The sequence below is a fragment of the Xiphophorus maculatus genome, chromosome 11 (assembly GCF_002775205.1).
Source record: "Xiphophorus maculatus strain JP 163 A chromosome 11, X_maculatus-5.0-male, whole genome shotgun sequence".
Taxonomy (NCBI): domain Eukaryota; kingdom Metazoa; phylum Chordata; class Actinopteri; order Cyprinodontiformes; family Poeciliidae; genus Xiphophorus; species Xiphophorus maculatus.
In genome coordinates, this window is record NC_036453.1 from 2,991,470 (window position 1) to 3,009,984 (window position 18,515).

Sequence of the window (18,515 nt, forward strand, 5' to 3'; positions counted from 1 at the left end):
GAATAGGACTTTGGCCACTATGTAATAACCCAGTCTCTGTTCACTTTAGTCCAGGTCAGAGACTTTGTCTCTGGTTGGGGAGTGGCTTATGAAGAATCCCTCAGTTGGATCCGTGTCCCATGCTGTGGCTTTTGAACAAAGTGGATTCCGTTTTGGGCTTTTCTACACTTTAGCTTAGATGTTATTTTCTCCTGATAGATAAAACCTCTAAGGACACGGTGTGCTTTCTTCTTATCATGACTCTACATTAGGGATGCACGATATCATCGGCATGGTATCTGTATCGGCCGATACTTCCTGTAGAATTTAATATCGGCCATTCCATCAAAATAATTCACTGATATAAAAGGCGTTACTTTTATATGACAGACCAGTGACAATGGTGCCTGCATCACAGAACAGCATCATAAGAAACTGCTAAGTATTAATTCACGACTGATGTGCTTTTCACTTGTTGCTTGTGAGCAGGTTGAGTTTCGTTTTGCGAAGATTCACAAATTTGCAATGTGAGTGTCATCATTGTCTTAGAGAGAGCTGATGTCATAAATAAATGTTGACATTAAACATAATGCAAGTTGAAAGTGTTGCATCATTTTTAGCCTCCTTTTTAGCATTTGCATTTGGTAGCAGGCTGAATGATCAAAGACAATGTAGTACTTTAATTCCTCAGTAGAGAAAGTTATATACTTTCAGTAAGTAGGTATAGGAAAAAAATATCGGTAATATGTCGATTATCGGCCAAATGAGTTTTAGTGTATCATCATATTGTATATCGACCAAAAATCCAATATTATGCATCTCTGCTCTACGTATCTTATGTTCAGTTTTTGTTCTAACAAAAAGAAAGAACCATTAACCAGTTTCCTTTGTAGTCCTGCAATCTAAGGCTAATATACTGCAAGTGTGATATTGACAGTGTGGCGTTCAAATGATCCAGCTGAGGAGATTCTGCAGGTCAGCAGCAGAGCATGACGTCTCAAAGGACTTGATGAATGATTTATTGAAGAAAAAAGTCCTAAGGATCCCAGAGAAGCTTTCAAAAAGAAGTGGGAACCTGAACCCACGGGGGAATCGTGATAAAAGCTGGGAAAATAAAGAAGTCCAGAGATAGTTGGAGGCCCTAACTAACCGTTTCCCAGCATAGGCAAGCGAAGAGCTGTGACTCAGTTTGTTGGGCTTCCAAATCTGATATGAAACATGTTCCAGATAAAAGGCAGGAAAGCCTGGAGCTGCACTGAATAATGCGTGGGATCACTTTGGGGCCATTGTAGCGTTTAGTTATTCTTTTGTCAGAGCATCTATTTAAAGGCAGGACTTTCATGCAAACCTACACACAAGAACAATATAATAGTGGTTCTTCTGGAACAAACTCATCACAAACTGTTTGTTCAGGTTGCAAGAGAGTGTAACACATTCGAAATGCAATCGTTTATAATGATAAATTACTTTTTTATTTTACATCTGAATCAATTTTTACAACACGTCAAAGCCTCGCTGAGCGAACACCAACATCAGTTTCCATTTCAGCATTGCATTATCCCATTTCCCCCCCTATGGCTTTAAAAAACAAAACTAAGCTGAAGGAAACCAGTCTGAACTGTTGGAAACCCTGAGGTGCAAAATAAAACTGGACGTCTGTGACTCAGTGACAAATGTTGGCATTGATGAAGGGAAAAGTACAGAAAAGGTGAAATTCATGTGTAGCCCAATATATTCTTATTTCAGAAGTTTTGAAAAGCGATGTTTTCCACAGACGGCCTGAGAAACCTTGACAGCCTGCGTTGAGTCAGGTAGTTTATACGAGACAAAGTGCATTTTCAACAACCACAACTTATTTGTAAAGTAAATACAAAACGCTTGCCGGTCTTGTCTGCTAAAACAAACAGTTTCTGACTGCAAGAGGACCTTGAGGTTGAAGACGGATGTGTCAGCTGCTTCATCGATTTAAATCATTGTCCTCTAGTCAAGAGGCAGTTTGAGCGCTCCGGACCACAAGAGGTGCTTTATAGATTCTTCCCTCCGGCTTACATAAAAAAAGTCAGTGTGTTTAATTTATCTCTGTGACATTTATTGCCTGTTATCCGTTATCACCGCTCCCATCTCCTCTCCAATCCCCGGAGGATATTTGATCGCTCGGCTCCTGAATTAGTTCCCCCTCATCCTTCCTGTGTATTTGTCAGGACACTCTTTGCGGCTCGCAAAAGCAATTCTTTCTGCTCTGGTTGGTGAAGAGCGGCGAGACCTGGGTCGAGCCGATGTTCCGTTTGCCTTTATCCTCCAGACTTTCCGCTCCCGCGTAGCCATGCTCTCGTTCCTCAAAGCTCAGACGGCGCGCCTGCGGGATTTTAGTCTGCCTGAGGGCTTGCAGTGCGCGCGTCCCAGCTTGAGGACAATTGGAGATGATGACTGACAGAGGAGGGTGACAGACCGCCACCAGGCCGCCCCCTACAGGAGAGATGCTAGCGGGGCGGCTGCTGGAGTCTTCACAGCTGCTGCTAGTGCTGGGCTCGGCGAAGAGGTCCAACTTGAGGCCGTTCGCTTTGAGTCTGATGGAGTCCGCGATGGCGTTGTGTGTGGAGTTGCGCTCGCTGCCGCTGCTGTCCAACACGGGATGCCAGCCCAGGATGTGGCGCCGGATGATCTTTCGGAAGGTCTGCCTGAACTCTCGGATGCGGTAGGCGTAGATGAAGGGGTTGATGACGGAGTTGGCGTGGGAAAGGATGATGGCCACGTACATGATCCAACCGGGAGGGCGCCGGCACTTGGGGCAGAACAGGGTGAAGCAGTTGATGATGTGCAGAGGCAGCCAGCAGACGGCAAACAGCCCAACAATGATGGCCAGAGACTTGGCGGCCTGGACCTCCTTCTGCAGAGTGGAGCGCGACTTTTCTCCGCGAAAGGCCTCCACTTCAATCAGCTTGAGCTGGTGGCGAGCTGCCATGAAGATGCACAGATAGATGGCCAGCATCAGCAGGAGGGGGATTAGTACACAAGCAAAGAAGTTGAAGTAAACCATGTACTCCATGTTCACTACCGCCTCAAACAGGCACTTCATCTGGTCCGGCTGGCAGGTGTTGTTGTTGTTGTTGGTCTCGGTACTGTTGAACTCTTTGTGCCAGCCCATCATGGGGGTCAGACCAATGATGATTGACAGAGCCCAGCAAAAGGCGATGGTGCCTCGAGCCCGCTGGCTTGTCACCAAGCTGTTGTACCTGCAGAACAAGAAAGTGCAAACATTAAGTATAAGATCCAACTGTCTGGTCCTATGATGCCAACCAGCAGCGTAACAAGATCTCATGGCAGGAGACGTTGCAATGCTGAAAGTTAGTGACACACCTTTTTAAGATATTTAGCCTTTGATGCAGTTGGATTGTAACCAGGTTGTAAGCACAGCTTCAAAATGCAAAAATAGAGATAAAAATAGATTTGGCACCAAACGGTGACCATCTGTCATTTTCATAGATTCACACACCAGACCAGTTGGTGCAGACATGCAAACGTTTTCAACTTTTAAACCAATCAAAAAAAGATCCCCATGAGAACATCTGAGCATTGGTTCAGAACTGCACACCTTACTCAATGCATCTCGCTGACCAGGAGCTGGTCACTTCAATTAGAGAAATGTTCACTGATTTCAAAACTTTGGATGAAGTGGCGCTTGTAGTTCCAGTCTCCAGTGTGGTTGTAGCCTTGTCAAGGATAAAATCAAAACAGTCATGAGAAGTTGTCTGTCTGTGGCAAAAGTCCAAGGCCTTGTGACAACAGCTTGGAAAGTCCGAAAAGTTTGATTAAATTTGGCTTCCACATCTTTTTCTACAAGGCATTCTCTCTCTCTGTCTCTCTCATGTAACGGCAAAGGCAAGATGGCTTTCTGTCTTTGAGGTACGTTTCACAAGTAAGGCTTCTCACAATGCCGTCACTACAAAAATTGGATGGAGTAAAACAGCAGACCCAAATGGTTATAGAGCCGAAAAGGGGGATTCGATGGAGAGTCTGTGGAGACAGAAGTAAACCTTTGATCCAAATTCCTAGTTGAAAATATATATATTGTCAGATTTGACTGCTAAAAGTTGCTGGTCTTTGACTACCTCCTAAGATTCAACATTCAATATGACTGCAAATCAAACTTAGAGAAAGCTGGAGGTATGAAACATGTTCACTACAAAAACACAAAATCCTACCAAGTATTTTTGTCAAGTTTCTAGTGCAAATATCTTTACACACTTTAAATAAGACAAACTGACATATGAGTAACTTTTTAGCGAGACATATAGGAGATTGTTTTAAGTCAATATTTCTTGAACATTGATTTAAAAAAATACTAATTCCAGGTATTTTTCAATTATAACAAGTAACTCGTCTTGCTGAAAAGCTACTTGTAAATTTGTTTTGTTTTATTTCAAGTGTGCTAAGATGTTTGCACTAAATATACTTTGTAAGATTTTGTGTTTTTGCAGTGTTAGCATGTCAGACAGTTTCCATAGCATTAGACCGGTGGCACACACACACACACACATCACTGCTCAACCTTAATCCGCCAATATATTCCTGCAGAGTCTTTAAACTCTACAGGAATCATCAGCCTGTGTGGCGCAGCTAGCAAAGCTACACCTAGCAAACCGTAGCGCTTTTTCAGACATCCTTAGCTCGAGTGTGAAATGTTTCTGAGTGTTGACAGAGTCAAAAACAAAGGCAACATTTCATTACATAACCAAAGAAGTACTAGCCTTTCAAAAGAGACACACAATTTGAGTTAACTGTTAGATGCTAACTCTGCTACAGTTAGCATCTGCTTTGTAGATTCCTGTAAGTGCTAAAATATATATATATATATATATATATATATATATATATATATATATATATATATATATATATATTTAAAATATATAAAACTGCCCAAAATATGAACTAATTAGACAGGTTAAATTTGAAATTAATAATTTTACACAGAATTGAGATTCATCGAAGGTTTCTGCTCGTCGGAAGTGTTTTCAATATTTTATCTTTTGGTATTAAGGACATTTGAAAATTAGACTAATGAATTTTTCAGGTGAAAACTTACAGCTCACCCTTAATGCTGCCCTAACCATACTGCTCATGTCAAAAATCACCAGTGGCTGGACTCATTGTTAAAGCCCCACTGTCACCAGAATAACAGGCTGTGTGCCTCAAATAAAAGTTTCTGAAGGGCTGATGTGAACAAACTGCAAAATCATCCAGTCTGAAGCTTAATTAAACACAGACATGGATAATATATAAACAAGCACATCGTTTACGAACTTTTGCCTGATTTATTATCTACTTATTTTTCTGCATAAGCACCTCTTCTCCCGGAAACCAATCTAAGAGACAAAGATAAACTACGACGTTTTTTGCGGGATTCCTCAAAGGAAGGAGTCTATTTTGAGTTTGCCTGTTGTGCAGTGTGGGAGAGCAGCTGAGACTGTTTCTATCACATTCTTGAGATGTTAAAGTGCAAAAGGTTAATGCTGCAAAAACAAGACCCCCCCCCCCCCCCCCCCCCCCCCCCCCCCATCCCGCCAGGGATGCACAAAATAACACAGAGGAGCCCTCACGTAGAGCATCCTCAGCAGGAGGAAGAGGCTGTGTGAAAACAGTCTGTGTGAGTCAGTGGGACAGGAAGGCAGAGCGCTTCAATGCGTCGCTGAGGTCAGGCTGATTGTTTCAGGGTCACGCCACAGCATGAGGTAAGGCATGAACTCAGGGAACTAAAAGGCTGGTAGAGACACCGATAGCGCAGAGCGGAGCGAAAAACCCGGCAGGCAGGACGCCTGATCGGGTTTTTACAGTGAAGTCTAATCGCTGGGGGTGGGGTTAGTGTCTGTATAAGCAATCATTGCAATATTTAACTGATTGCGCCAGGGGGACACGGTCCCACGGGAAACTCCAATTTTGGAGACACTTATACGTCCAAAACCCTCTGGTACAAATGGCTCATCTTTATATACAGGAATTAAATTTATACTCCAACCGTGAGGCTTCTGCTGTTTGGAGTAAAGAAAGCCTTTAGAGGAACCCGAGAATCAAAAGGCTGTCTGGTTTAGATGAAACATTAAGTCTTATCCTCCACCACCATCCCCAGACTATAGAAACGGTGGGGAAATTATTTTTTAAATAGAGAGAATTCCTTTGTTTGTTTTTGTTTTTTAATTAAAGCAAGATTCCTTCTCTGCTCCGATAACCGGGTTGATTTTGCAGTAAAAATAAGAAATCTTTTAAATTGCGTGAATTTTGAGAACAGGAACATTTTCCACTAACCTGGAACATTTTGAGCACCTTCTGTTTGAAATATATTTAACAGGTTAAAGATAAATGAAGTCCAGAAAAAGTCACTGGGTCAGATGTAGAACTTTATTTATACTTTTTGTTAAACTGCTTTGAGAGGCTTTACTCATTAAATATCTGTGAATGGATCAAATCAAGTACACATTTTCACTATTAAAATAACGTGCTTAACTTAAAACTTACTCAGCAATTCTGAGTATGTGCACAGCTGTATGAGCCAGAATACAACTGGCTCATACAGCGAATTATAACAAACAAACTGAGCATATTGATACGCAATGTTTGGTACAGAAAACAGCGCTCATGTAAATAACTGTCAGAGGCAAAGCTGTATGTTAATATCCAGAATATTGTTTATTTTTAGCTTAGCTTGCTCATGAGAACTTCCTTGTGATTCTCTAAACTGGGATCTCTGTGTCTGCTGTCAGCTGGAGGTAAGACGCTGACGTCTCATAACCAATTCTCTAACCCCCGTTAAGAGAAACAAACTACTCCATTGTTGATGACAGCTGACCAGAAGCTAGATTCACAGTGATCCAGTAGAAAAAGAGAAACGTCTGTAGCATTTCAAATCTGTATCAACAAGTTTTGGGCTTTGATTTCATTTTTGTGATTAAAGTGTTTGTAAAAATCACCAGACATTTATTTGATCTGTTCCCTTATTCCTTGCAGAGATTTACAAGAGGTTAGTGCTGATATACGTCCTTGTATTTTAGTGATGTATTGAAATTGAAGAAGTCTAGATGTATTGTTATTGGTGAGGAAATACCAAAGTTCTCAGCTTCCTGTCCTGGTCCAGCCCGTGTTGCATTAAACCTTCTTCGTCTCGCTCACTTCAGATGCCAGAACAGCATCGAACTCCAAGCAGAAAACGTTACATCTTTGATCTCACCGCCTGCACTGCTGCTAACATTGTAATATGTCAACTCAGCGCAGCAAACTGCTAATATGTTGTTGGTTGATGCATCGTGAGTCATCCGAAATTTAAGGAAGCTACATTTCTGTTACAGCAGCAGGATGCAGCTGCTGACTGGACATCTACTTCACACAGTTGTCACATCAGTGTCATATAAATATGTTTAGACTTTATCAATTGAAGTTCTTCTCTTTTCAAAGTGCAATTATTGTCCATCAAGCAGCTTCAGTGGTTACAGAATCAGAAATGGTTGTTCAGTTGTTTTATTCACGCAGGCTCACATTTCCACTAACTGGATAAAAGTCCTTTAGAAAACAGTAACTATCTCACCTACAGTTGTAATAAAAATGCTGTATAGATATCAAATATGACTTAAAATAAATTCGACTTCATAATTTAACACCTTGAAATTGGGCCTCTGTCTCTTTAAGAACTCCTGCTCTTTCTGAAACTCCGCCTTCAGGAAGTCATCACAACATGGCTCCTCTATTAAACCTTTAGCAGTGTTTTCACCAGGGTTGCTCTAAGAAGTGGCTCCTATGATGAGCTCAGCAGATGCACCAGCGTTTGCTAATTGCTGCTGGCTAGTTTGAAAGAGCTGAGTGAGGGACTTGTTTTGGAGAGCTGCTATGTGAGATGGAAGCTCAGGAACTGCAGCTCTGAGGAGGAGCTGCGTCTCGAAGGCGGAGCTATGTCCACTCAGGCGTTTTGCTCAGTTGAATGGATCATGGATTTCTCAAAGATGCATGAAAGAATCAAGGCAACAAACTCACATTTTTTTTTTGATCATGGATGAAAATTGTAACATGACGCAAAGCTAAAAAAAAGTCAATTTTATACAATATTGCCTCTTAATATAAATGTTAGTGAGTTTCCAGCCGGAAAGTAAATAAATATGAGAAAATCCACAACTAAAAATTCAAACTTCTTCCTATGATTCTTATTGAAACTCCTTTCCCACTGAAAGAAGAATTGTTGAAATGCACCAGTAAAAGACAAAAAATGATCACAGCATCCATAACAATGCTGAGTGTGTGTAGACTTCTCACTGAAACTGTATTTTTGCTCTCACATCCAGAGCAGTGTGGTAGTAAAGTCTCTCGCCTTTGGCTTAAATCCGGGCTGTGTGGAGTTTGGATACTTTTTCCGTCTCTGTGTGGGTATTCCCTGTGTGCACCGGCTCCCTGCCACATGTAGTTTGGAAAGGTTGACAGACCAGCCCTGTCCCGGTGAAGAAACGTGCCGCATCAGTCCAAACCAAACGACTTGAAGCTGCTCGTCAAGACATAGGAGCTAAACGAACACACCACATCAGTGACTAACCAACGGGATCGTCCTCTTGTGCACTCACCTGAGTGGTATCTTGATGGCGACGTAGCGGTCGACGGCGATGGCGAGCAGGCTGAAGATGGAGTTCTGGGTGAGGACCAGGACGAAGCACGCTATGAATAGGCAGCCGTAGAAGTTGGAGCAGAATCCCGTGCTGATGACGATGGCGAACGGGATGGCCAGGACTCCCACGGCGATGTCGGCCACGGCCAGCGACACCACGAAGAAGTTGGTGATGCTCTGCAGGTTGCTGTTGAGGCAAACGGCCCAGCAGACCAGCACGTTCCCCAGGACGGAGAACACGGCGATCAGCAGCTCCAGGACGATGTAGAGGATGCTCTCGCTGCTGAGCATGGTGACACGGGAGGAGAGGTCGCTGATGAGGAGGGAGGGAACCGCTCAACGTCCATAGCTGCAGCCTGCCGGCCTCCTCACCTCCTCACCTCCACGGCTTACAGAAGCATCCAAAAGAAAAAAGAAAAAAAAAATCTCCAGCCAGGGCAAGTTCACAACTGGACAGCTGAAAAACTGATGTTTGATCCAGCTTCACATGAGGCTTTCTCTAATCCACATAAAAAACTAAGAAAAACAAAAGTTGCTCTTCTGTCTCTGTTTCAACTCCTTCCCGTCTGCGCTGCGTTTCCAGGAATCCTGGAAGGGATGAGAGGCATCATGGGAACATCATGCTGCTGGAGATAAAAGATTGACAGAAAACAGAAAGAGGAAGTGCTGTTACTCTACAGGAAGTTACTTTAAATACTGATAATGAGACCAGCTTAAGGGCAAAAACAGACATCAAGTTCCCCGAAATGAAATAAACAGTTGTATAGCATCGAAGCTAGCTGAACGTAAGACATTTATATATAACGATTAACATCATTTTAGAAAACTTTTGATAGAACCAGTCTGACAACATGAAGTAGACCGAAGGGTCTGAAAAGGCGACGCATCGTCAAAAGAAGATTCAAAACCACATGAAAGTCTATCAATCTGGAAAATCTTCCAGAAGTGTTGGGACTCCAGAAACTACAATTAGAGCCATTCACAAGATTCACACAAGTGTTCGGCCTGATAAAAACAACTTAACTACTAACAGGAGCTCATCTATAGCTCGACCAGAACGTCACAAACCCAGAGAAACATCCACATGATCATCAACAATCAGACACCGACGGGGTAAAATCCACAGGAGACTGCCGAAGCCAAAACCTCTGCAGAGAGAAAAGGATGTATCTATCCATCAGACTTTTTGAAAAGTGTGTGTCACTTTAAATGTGGTATCAAACTAAGACAGAAGGACACCATGCAGACAAACATGGTGGTAACAGTGTGACGGTCTTGAGCTGCTTTGCTGCTTCAGGACTTGATGCAAAAGCAAACCAGGAGCTAAAACCCAATGCAAAAAAATCAAAGGTTTTCAGGTGGACTAGTCAAAGTCTAGGCTTACACTGCTGCAAAACAACTCATTTTAGAAAACACTCCAATATGGCTGAAGTAAAACAATTCTGCACACATGAAACCTGGGATTTAATGGCGTAGTTGGGTTAATTTTCTATTTACTCAGTTTATCTGGATATTAAAGGTTTTGCTTGATAATCAAGAACATTTAGCAAAAGCAGAGGAACCACAGAGGCTCGCAGGTTCCTGTGTGTACAAACATAAAAACGGTAAAAACTCAAATACGGTTTTCGAAACTAACCGTAGTTTTGACATCGAGATCCAGAAATACATCGATCTTCGTTCTAATCCATGCAGATTACTGGGATGTTGCTGATGGTTTCATAAACAGAGCAGCAATGTGAGAGCAGTTTGTATAAAAAAACATCTATTTTCAGTAAAATAGTTGTTTTAAATATGTAAATATGAAGTTCTTGATATGAAGTTCTTTCAGGCCAGTGACCATTTATGATATTAATTTAAGGTCTGAAATGACAACACTGAGTTTAACTTACTTCAAAACAAGCATGAAAAATATTTTAAAATGAATTGTCGCACTTGTTCACATGTATTTAGAATTTCAAAACACGTCACATAATTGCATTACATTCTTAGAGGAAATGACTAGAACAGAACCAAACTCACTTTTAAAGCTACGGTACATACATTTTGCATATGTAGCAATATAAAATCATCTCCTCCTAAAGATTTCTGCTAACCCAGTTGATGCAGAGGGTGGCCGGCCATTTTTCCTGCTTTGCAGATTTTTCAGATCCGAAGCGAATAGTTCCAGCCTTGTGAGTGCAGTGCAGTGTGATTTACATCAGCTCAGACGGTTAGCTAACACTTGTTGATGTAGATGGGGAAGCGATGGAGGTGACAGAGGGGAAGCTGCTTCCTGCTGCACAGACAAAAGGCACAGTCTGTTGGTGGAAACGTTGCAACGCGCTGCGAAAGGTTGCCACCGAGGAAAAATTCCCCAGGATAAATCAACATTTTGTTGAATGAAATGATTGTAATGATGAAATGATGATCTGTGTTTCTGCAGATGCATGTGTGTGTGATGCCACCTTCTCTGAACATATTTTTAATATCACTTTGTAAACTAACTTATCTCTGGACCTAAAGAGGAACGATCTAGAGTCGGCACACAGCATCAGTGATTACAGCTGGAAACCAGAGATCAGGCTGAACTCTGACCTGAACCTTCACAGACACATAAAGACGGTTGCAAAGCCGGCCATCTATCACCTGCAGAACATTTCCCGGCTTTAGAGTCTAATGACTGATGTCCGAACAAGACCTAGAGAAACTCATCCATGCGTTTATCTTTACCTTTGCGCTGATTACAGAAACAGTGTCTTCACAGGTCTGCCGAACTCGGAGCAGCAGCATTCTGGCACATTGGCCAACATGTGTGTTGCATATTGATGATTTTAACGATGACACGACAAAATGAAATGCTGCTGGTTTCAGAACTGGTGACTGCGTGATGTGTTCCTGATGTTTTTATGTTTTCATGATGTAAAGCACTTGAAATGTCTCGTTGCTGAAATGTGAAATAAAGACAAAAGGAGATCGATTATACATGAGGCGATCGTTGAAATCATTTTACAGCAAACTATAGTGCTTATCCATACTGACCAATGGAGGATTTATTACCTTTATGACTCTAATTTAGATTTTCTGACCTGTCGCAGTACTAATCACAAACTAAGACTATCATTTAGTGGAGGGAAAAAAGCTCTAAAGCCTTGTTGGATGGAGGAGTGTGTTTGTGTCTAAGGTCATTTTTTTGACAATTCTACAGGAGGCACATTGGTGTGGTCAGGCACTGATGTTGGACGAGGAGACCCAGCTCCAGGTCTCCACTCTAATTCATCCCAAAGGTGCTCCATCGGTTTTGGGTCAGTCAAGCTTTTCCACATAAAATCGCTCATCCATGTCCGTAGAGACATGGCTATATGTCTGAAACAACAGAGTTTGGCAGAATTCTGGGTTTCGCAAAAAGACAAGGCGCCTACCCAATATGTGGGGCATGCATGTGTCATAGTGGCTCAACTTAGGAACCGGTGGGTATGTGAGGGCGCCCAAGACAGCCGAAGAAGAGGAAACAACAGATCCTGAATGACTGAAGCAACATTCTGCATTAGATAATTACAACGTGGTCACATGAACTTTCCACAAAAAAGTCTAGCTTGGCAAGAATAAATTCTGGGTGCTTTTACAATGGAGGCAGATAAGAGCATGCTCCATTAATCACATTTCAGATGGCTGTGTGAACAACACCCATTAGCTCAGCAGAGTCTGACAGCTGGTCACAGACATCCAGCTTCTGCTAATCGGAGTCTGGGGGGGGAGAAAACGTCTGATGCCGCACTGAGCTCGAACGTTTGGGGGCCGTAATTTCCTTTAAAGATTAACAGACCTAATATCGCCCCAAAAATCTAGAATAACTAGGTCACTTAAAGGCTGATCGTGAAGTCAGAGAATTAAATGTCTCATCCAGCCCTTTAATATCCATGGCAACCATTTAGCTGTGCAAAAAGGCCTGAGTGGATCTAGTGCTGCCTCTGAGGATGAAGCTCCTTAAGCTTCTGCCTCACAGAGCAGCCGTCTCCTGTGACTCCCCCACTCAGCTCCTTCAGACTAGCCAGCAGCAATTAACAAACACCTGGTGGAACTGAGCATCAGCTGAGCTCATTATAGGAGCTACTTCTCAGTGCAACGCTGGTAAAAACGTTGTTAAAGGGTTAATAGAGGAGCCATGTTATGAAGACTTCCTGAAGGCGGAGTTTCAGAAAGAGGAGGAGTTTTTAAAGAGACAGAGGCCTGATTTCAAGGCGTTAAATTACGAAGTGAAATTTCCTTTAAGTCACATTTGATATATGCAGCATTTTTACAACAACCGAAGTTAACATAGTTGTTTGATTGTGCTATAAAATGGCACTATTTTCCTGGAAAATACTTAGTACTGCCCTTTAAAAGAGCATCATCGCTATGGTCAGGTCTGACCTAACCAGACCTGACCATACATTTCTGACCATTTAATGCGCTGCACACAGAAAATCTGTGACGGGCACCGAAAAGTACGTTTTCCAAACAGCAGCCAAGAAACCAGGGAGCCTTCAAATGTTTCTGCGGACGACAATTCCTCCTGAGATCTGTGCAAACTTGGTGACCGGCAGTAGAAAAAGTAACTGTGCCTGTCAGCAAAGATTTCATGGATAAGTCTCATGATGAAGACATGTCTTGATGGAGAATCCGTCACTTGTTTTACTTTGTGACCTGCAAATACTGTATGTTTTCCTACTTCTTAATAATGTGCTCTTATAACTTTTTTTCTCCCCTCTTTACTGTCAGTAAATTCACAGAGAAACAAAACTAACATAAAAATGAGGAAACTCTTCATGACCTTGTCAGAAAGCAAACTTAAAGCAATAATCAACGGGGGGTCAGAATATTTATTTCCCCACCACACAGAACTCGCGAGCAAAGCGAATTCATGGAGTCGCCCGGACTTCTTCCCCATCTGTCAGAAAGAAAATGACAAAACATTCAGCAGGGAGCATTTACTGTTTGTTTGTTCAAATCTTGACTCGAGCGAGTCGGGACATTCGGTTTCCGTCCGTCGAAGCAGAACTTTGCTCACATCTGTTTTAACGCGACTACGTTTCGTGGATTCTCGATGGGTTCGTTTTGAAGCTGTTATCAGGATCTGAGTCATGGAGGATAATTAATCCAGGGCGTAATTAGACTCCTGGATATCTGCAAGCCTTCTGATTCAGACAGTTGCTGCTTCTATAGAGCCGTTTCCCTCAGAGGGAACGCTTCTTTAGGTTTTCAAAGGTTTCCAGCTGCACTGCAACTCAAAGGTCTTTGCTCTCCCAGTCAGACTTTTCCCTCTGGGTTGGACGACACATCATTTCTACAGACTTGTTGTTTTGTAACTCAGCGCAGTTATCCATTTGTATTTTTATTCTTTTGGACTTGCAGACAAGGTCCTTGTTGATCTTTGGTCTCTTATGATTTAACGGAAGTACGGTCCAGCCACAGCAGTGTGAAACAAACAAAAATAAATCAAAATAAATCCCAGAGGACGATAATGGGAGTTATGAATATCTGAAACGGCACTGATGGTCCCACGACGGCGATGTTTCCTACGGAATTAAACTGACCTAAAATGGAGCTACAGAGTTCAGCGGAGACACTCCAGGGATCGTCAGTGAGACAGAGCTCACCCACCTGTAAGGCCCGGTACCGCTGAGAGATGACTTTATAACTTCCAGATTCACTGGTTAGACGTCTCTCAAGCATAAAGATGAAATCACCAGAAATAAGGTGGAATAACTTTAACCGTGTACTAAAACTATGTAAGGCCTTGTTGCTGAAATGTGCAATAGAAACAAACCGGATGATGAAAATAGACATGTGTTAACATTAAAGGGGCAGTGTTATGTGTTTTCCAGCCACATAACCAAGTAACCGTTTCCTTCAGTTGTTACAATAATGCTACATACATCAAATATGATGTAGAATTTTAACTTCATAATTTAGTATCTTGAAATTATTAACCCTTTAGGAATGGTTTCACCAGAGTTTCACTCAGAAGTAGCTCCTATAATGAGCTCAGCTGATGCTCAGTTCCACCAGGTGTTTGCTAACTGCTGCTGGCTAGTCTGAAGGAGCTGAGAGAGGGAGAAACTGCAGCTCATGCCTTAAAGCAGGGGTGTCAAACTCCAGTCCTCAAGGGCCGCTGTCCTGCAGTTTTCAGATGTGCCACAGGTACGAAACGCTGGAAGGAAATGGCTTAATTACCTACTCCTTGTGTAGATCAGTTCTCCAGAGTCTTGCTAATGACCTAATTATTCTATTCAGGTGTGGTGCAGCAGAGGCACATCTAAAAGTTGCAGGACAGCGGGCCTTGAGGACTGGAGTATGACACATGTGCCTTAAAGGAATAAAGGCATTTGCACAGTGGTTGCCATGGTGATTCAAGGATGCACTTTCCACATTTTGTTTTTTTTTTAGAGGGGGTTAATTATTGTTTATTTCGCTGGTCCGGATAGAGCAAACGTGAACACGGGTCGATGGGTTTGTGGTCCCACATCCAATGGAGAAAAAAAACAAAAATCAAAAAGGTGATAAATAAATAAAATTTCTGCCTTACACTTTTCATTTGAAGATCTCTTTGTGGTAAAAAAAAAAAAAAAACAAACAAAAAAAACAACTAACTAAATAATCAAATGCATCTCAGTTTATTTTTCTTCTATTTTAAACGGTATTCGTGTGTCGGCTAGATGCCATCATGAAGACAGATGAGCAGAGATGAACCGTCAGATGTTCTCCTGCATCATACGTCCACCGACCCGCTTCTTACTTTGCAGCGAGGCGCTCCGACCGCCGTGATGCAGCGGCTGAACAAACTGCCTTCTGTGTACTTTGAAAATCTCATATTGTCACTTTCACATAACCCCCAACCTCTGGGATCGCTTCGTCTCGGGGATCAGGATGTAGAAGCAACAGGAACGTGTTTGGGCCGGGCACCAAAGCTGAAACCCATTATCTCCTGAATCCGGCCCTGGATCCGTTCACAGGACAAACAGCAATAAACAAGAGAAATATCTTCATAAAACACCTAATGAGTCTCAGCAATGACAAAGCCGAGAGCAATAAAAGGAACCAATGAATGGCACAAGAGAAGGAGAGAGCAATAAATGAACTATAAAAGTTTATAAAACTGGAACTAGAAATGCAGGTCGACAAAGGTTAGATAAAAATAATATTTAAAAAAAAAAAACAACAACAATATTAACCGTAAAAAAATAACAGCATTGACTAAAACCACGTCATGTTCTATAAATTGATCAACTAAAAGGTTCTGTCGCGTATTTCTAGAGGGGACCCACTTCTGTTCCAGTCACATGCACACACATGCAGACCCCGGAGCGCAGAGCAGCTGTGGCCCTTCATCCAAACAGATGCTCACCGTCACTGCGGGCTGAAAGCTGAAAGGGACTACACGCATCTCCCGCAAACTTTCACGCCGAGCTGCTCCTACTTCCATGTTCATAACCAGATAATTCACCGCAGAGGTAATATCTATGACGGAAACATCATTTCATTTGACTTACCGTCGCTCCACCGCGTTCAAAGAGAAAACGGGAGACTCGGTTCAAAAGGAAAAAAAACTGTGAGAGGAGAGCTGCGGCTCAGAGTGACATGCAGCAGCTGAGTCCAGGAAATAATTTTTTAAAAAGCAAGAAGAAGAAAAGCTCCGTGTTTCCGCCTTCCTGTGTAGAAGTTGCTCTCGTGCCTCAGTGAATGTAGCGCCTTTCCTCTGCCTTTGTCTCTCACTCTCCCCTCCCTTACTAAAACATTTTCTGCAGAATTGTGGCCGTTTCCTCTCCGGGGGCGGATCACGTAGAAAGCATTGTAAAGATGATGGTAGACCCCCCGCCCCACACACACACACACCCACCCACCATAACTCACCCAGCTGATAGACGCTGCGGCGCTGCTTCTCTCTACATGCAGGTGCATCTCAGTAAATAAATACAAAAAAAAGTTCATGTATTTTAGGAATCCAGCGCAAAAAGTGAAAGTCACATCTTTATATGGATTCATTGCAAATTCAGTTTCACTTTTTTTTTTTTAATTAATTGACATGAGACTAGGAGAACATGATTTAAAATCATAAATGTTACTGACTTGACTGTTGTTGCAGAGTCACTCACGCCCTTCACCAAGATTATTGGTGGTATTGGTAAGTTTAGTGGAAGGAATAAATGTCTGTCTGGAAAAAAAAAAAAGATCCACGTGTAAACGTAGCCTTGAGACGATAAAAGCAAAAACTTATGAACATCATCGCATGAACAAGCTTATTCACAAGTGATTTAACTACAACTGGAGGTCAGACTCCTTATGGAGAGTACAGTCATTGGACAGTGTTCCCTCGCCTGAATGTGGGCGACCAAAAGAACGAGATCGCGGACACAAGCGGCCGAAATGGGTTTTCTCCGTAGGGTGGCTGGGCTCTCCCTTAGAGATAGGGTGAGAAGCTCAGTCATCCTGGAGGGTCTCAGAGTAGAGCCGCTTCACATGGAGAGGAGCCAGTTGCAGTGGCTCGGGCATCTGGTCAGGATGCCTCCTGGACGCCTCCCTGGTGAGGTGTTCCGGGCACGTCCCACCGGGAGGAGGCCCCGGGGAAGACCCAGGACACGCTGGAGGGACTATGTCTCTCGGCTGGCCTGGGAACGCCTCGGGATTCCCCCGGAGGAGCTAGAAGAAGTGGCCGGGGAGAGAGAAGTCTGGGCCTCCCTTCTGAAGCTGCTACCCCCACGACCCCTGACCCCGGATAAGTGGAAGAAGATGGATGGATGGATGGATGGATGGATGGATGAATGAATGGCATTTAGATTGTTTTATGACAATACTCTATAATTGCAATATTTTTTTTTCTTATTGTTGACCAGGAAGGCTTTTAGAAGGATAAGGGCCCCTGGGCTGGAGCCAGTTTTGGTGGCCTATCCAAAAAAACAAACAAACATGATGTAAAATGAAAGCAGTACATTAATAGGCAGGTCTACACATCACCGGGTCTAAAATGTCCCAAGTCAGATGGCTCCATTTTGGTCCCAGAAAGATGCATTATATGTTTGGAGTATTCAGAAATCACCACCCTCCTAAAATAAGAACCCAAGTCTCTTTGTTTGGGCCAAAAGTTATTTTTGAATAATAATAATAAAAGAAAAGGAAAGACACCTTTTGATTGCCAGATGATTTGGGGGAAAAAGAAAAGAAAAAGAAAGGGAAAAAAGCACCTTTGGCAAAAAACACAAACAAAAAAACACTAATGCTGTTATTATAATAAGGTGACGATAAAAGAGAATTGTACACATAAATAAAAATGTAATAATATTACAACAACACACCTCGTATGACTTTGGGAAGCGTGTTACCATGTTCTATGACTTTTATACACATTGCATAGTAAAACATGCTACATGTTTGGGGCCCGGGGCCACAGCCTTTTCTAAATCCAGCCCAGATGTCGATTCTGACCCGTCCCAAGTTGGCAACAACTAAAACAAAATAAAGATGACAAAAAAAAGTACTTTTCAACGTTCTTTTATAGCTACAGGAGAAAAAGCAACATAAAACAACAACAGAATAACATTTTCTTACATACTCATGATAGTGTGCCCTTAATACTGTAGCTTAGTGGCTTTTACACTCGCACAAACACTCAGTTCTGATTCTTTCAGCTTTGACTTTCACAAACGTAATGTTCAGTAATACATGTCAGTGACTGGAAAGAAAAACAAAGATAAACAGAAGGCAACGTGGGAAACAAACGAGGCAAACTAGAGCAGGTTCAGTGGAAATCTCGAAAGGATTCTTCAAGTAAACGAACACAAACGTGGTGAGACGACCTGTCAGGATCCACCTCCCTGTTCAGAACAATACGCCGCAAAGGGAACCGTTTAAAGTTCCCCAAGCTGTGCGACGCGCCCATCGCGGA

The 18,515-nt window shown here is 42.5% G+C and overlaps 1 protein-coding gene across 3 annotated transcripts; it reads right to left on the minus strand.

Annotated features, from left to right (window-relative positions):
- Positions 1-1,428: 1,428 nt before the first annotated feature.
- On the minus strand, positions 1,429-16,390 carry adora2a (adenosine A2a receptor). Of its 3 annotated transcripts, none has more exons than XM_005802158.2 (3): positions 16,126-16,390; positions 8,577-9,240; positions 1,429-3,212 (listed from the first exon to the last, which is right to left on the minus strand). In XM_005802158.2, the coding sequence occupies exons 2-3, from the start codon at positions 8,906-8,908 to the stop codon at positions 2,177-2,179; spliced, it is 1,368 nt and encodes a 455-aa protein (XP_005802215.1). In that variant the 5' UTR covers positions 8,909-9,240; positions 16,126-16,390; the 3' UTR covers positions 1,429-2,176. The 3 variants fall into 3 exon arrangements, with proteins under 3 accessions (XP_005802215.1, XP_023197577.1, XP_023197578.1); XM_023341809.1 differs by having other exon boundaries at positions 8,577-9,243; XM_023341810.1 differs by lacking the exon at positions 16,126-16,390 and adding an exon at positions 10,658-10,835 and having other exon boundaries at positions 8,577-9,243.
- Positions 16,391-18,515: the final 2,125 nt, after the last annotated feature.

Bases quoted from the DNA above. Each gene is read 5' to 3' on its own strand.
- adora2a (XM_005802158.2), bottom strand. From the start codon at position 8,908: ATGCTCAGCAGCGAGAGCATCCTCTACATCGTCCTGGAGCTGCTGATC. The intron at 3,213-8,576 runs GTGAGTGCACAA...CTTGTTCTGCAG, and splicing joins GCCATCAAGATACCACTCAG to GTACAACAGCTTGGTGACAA.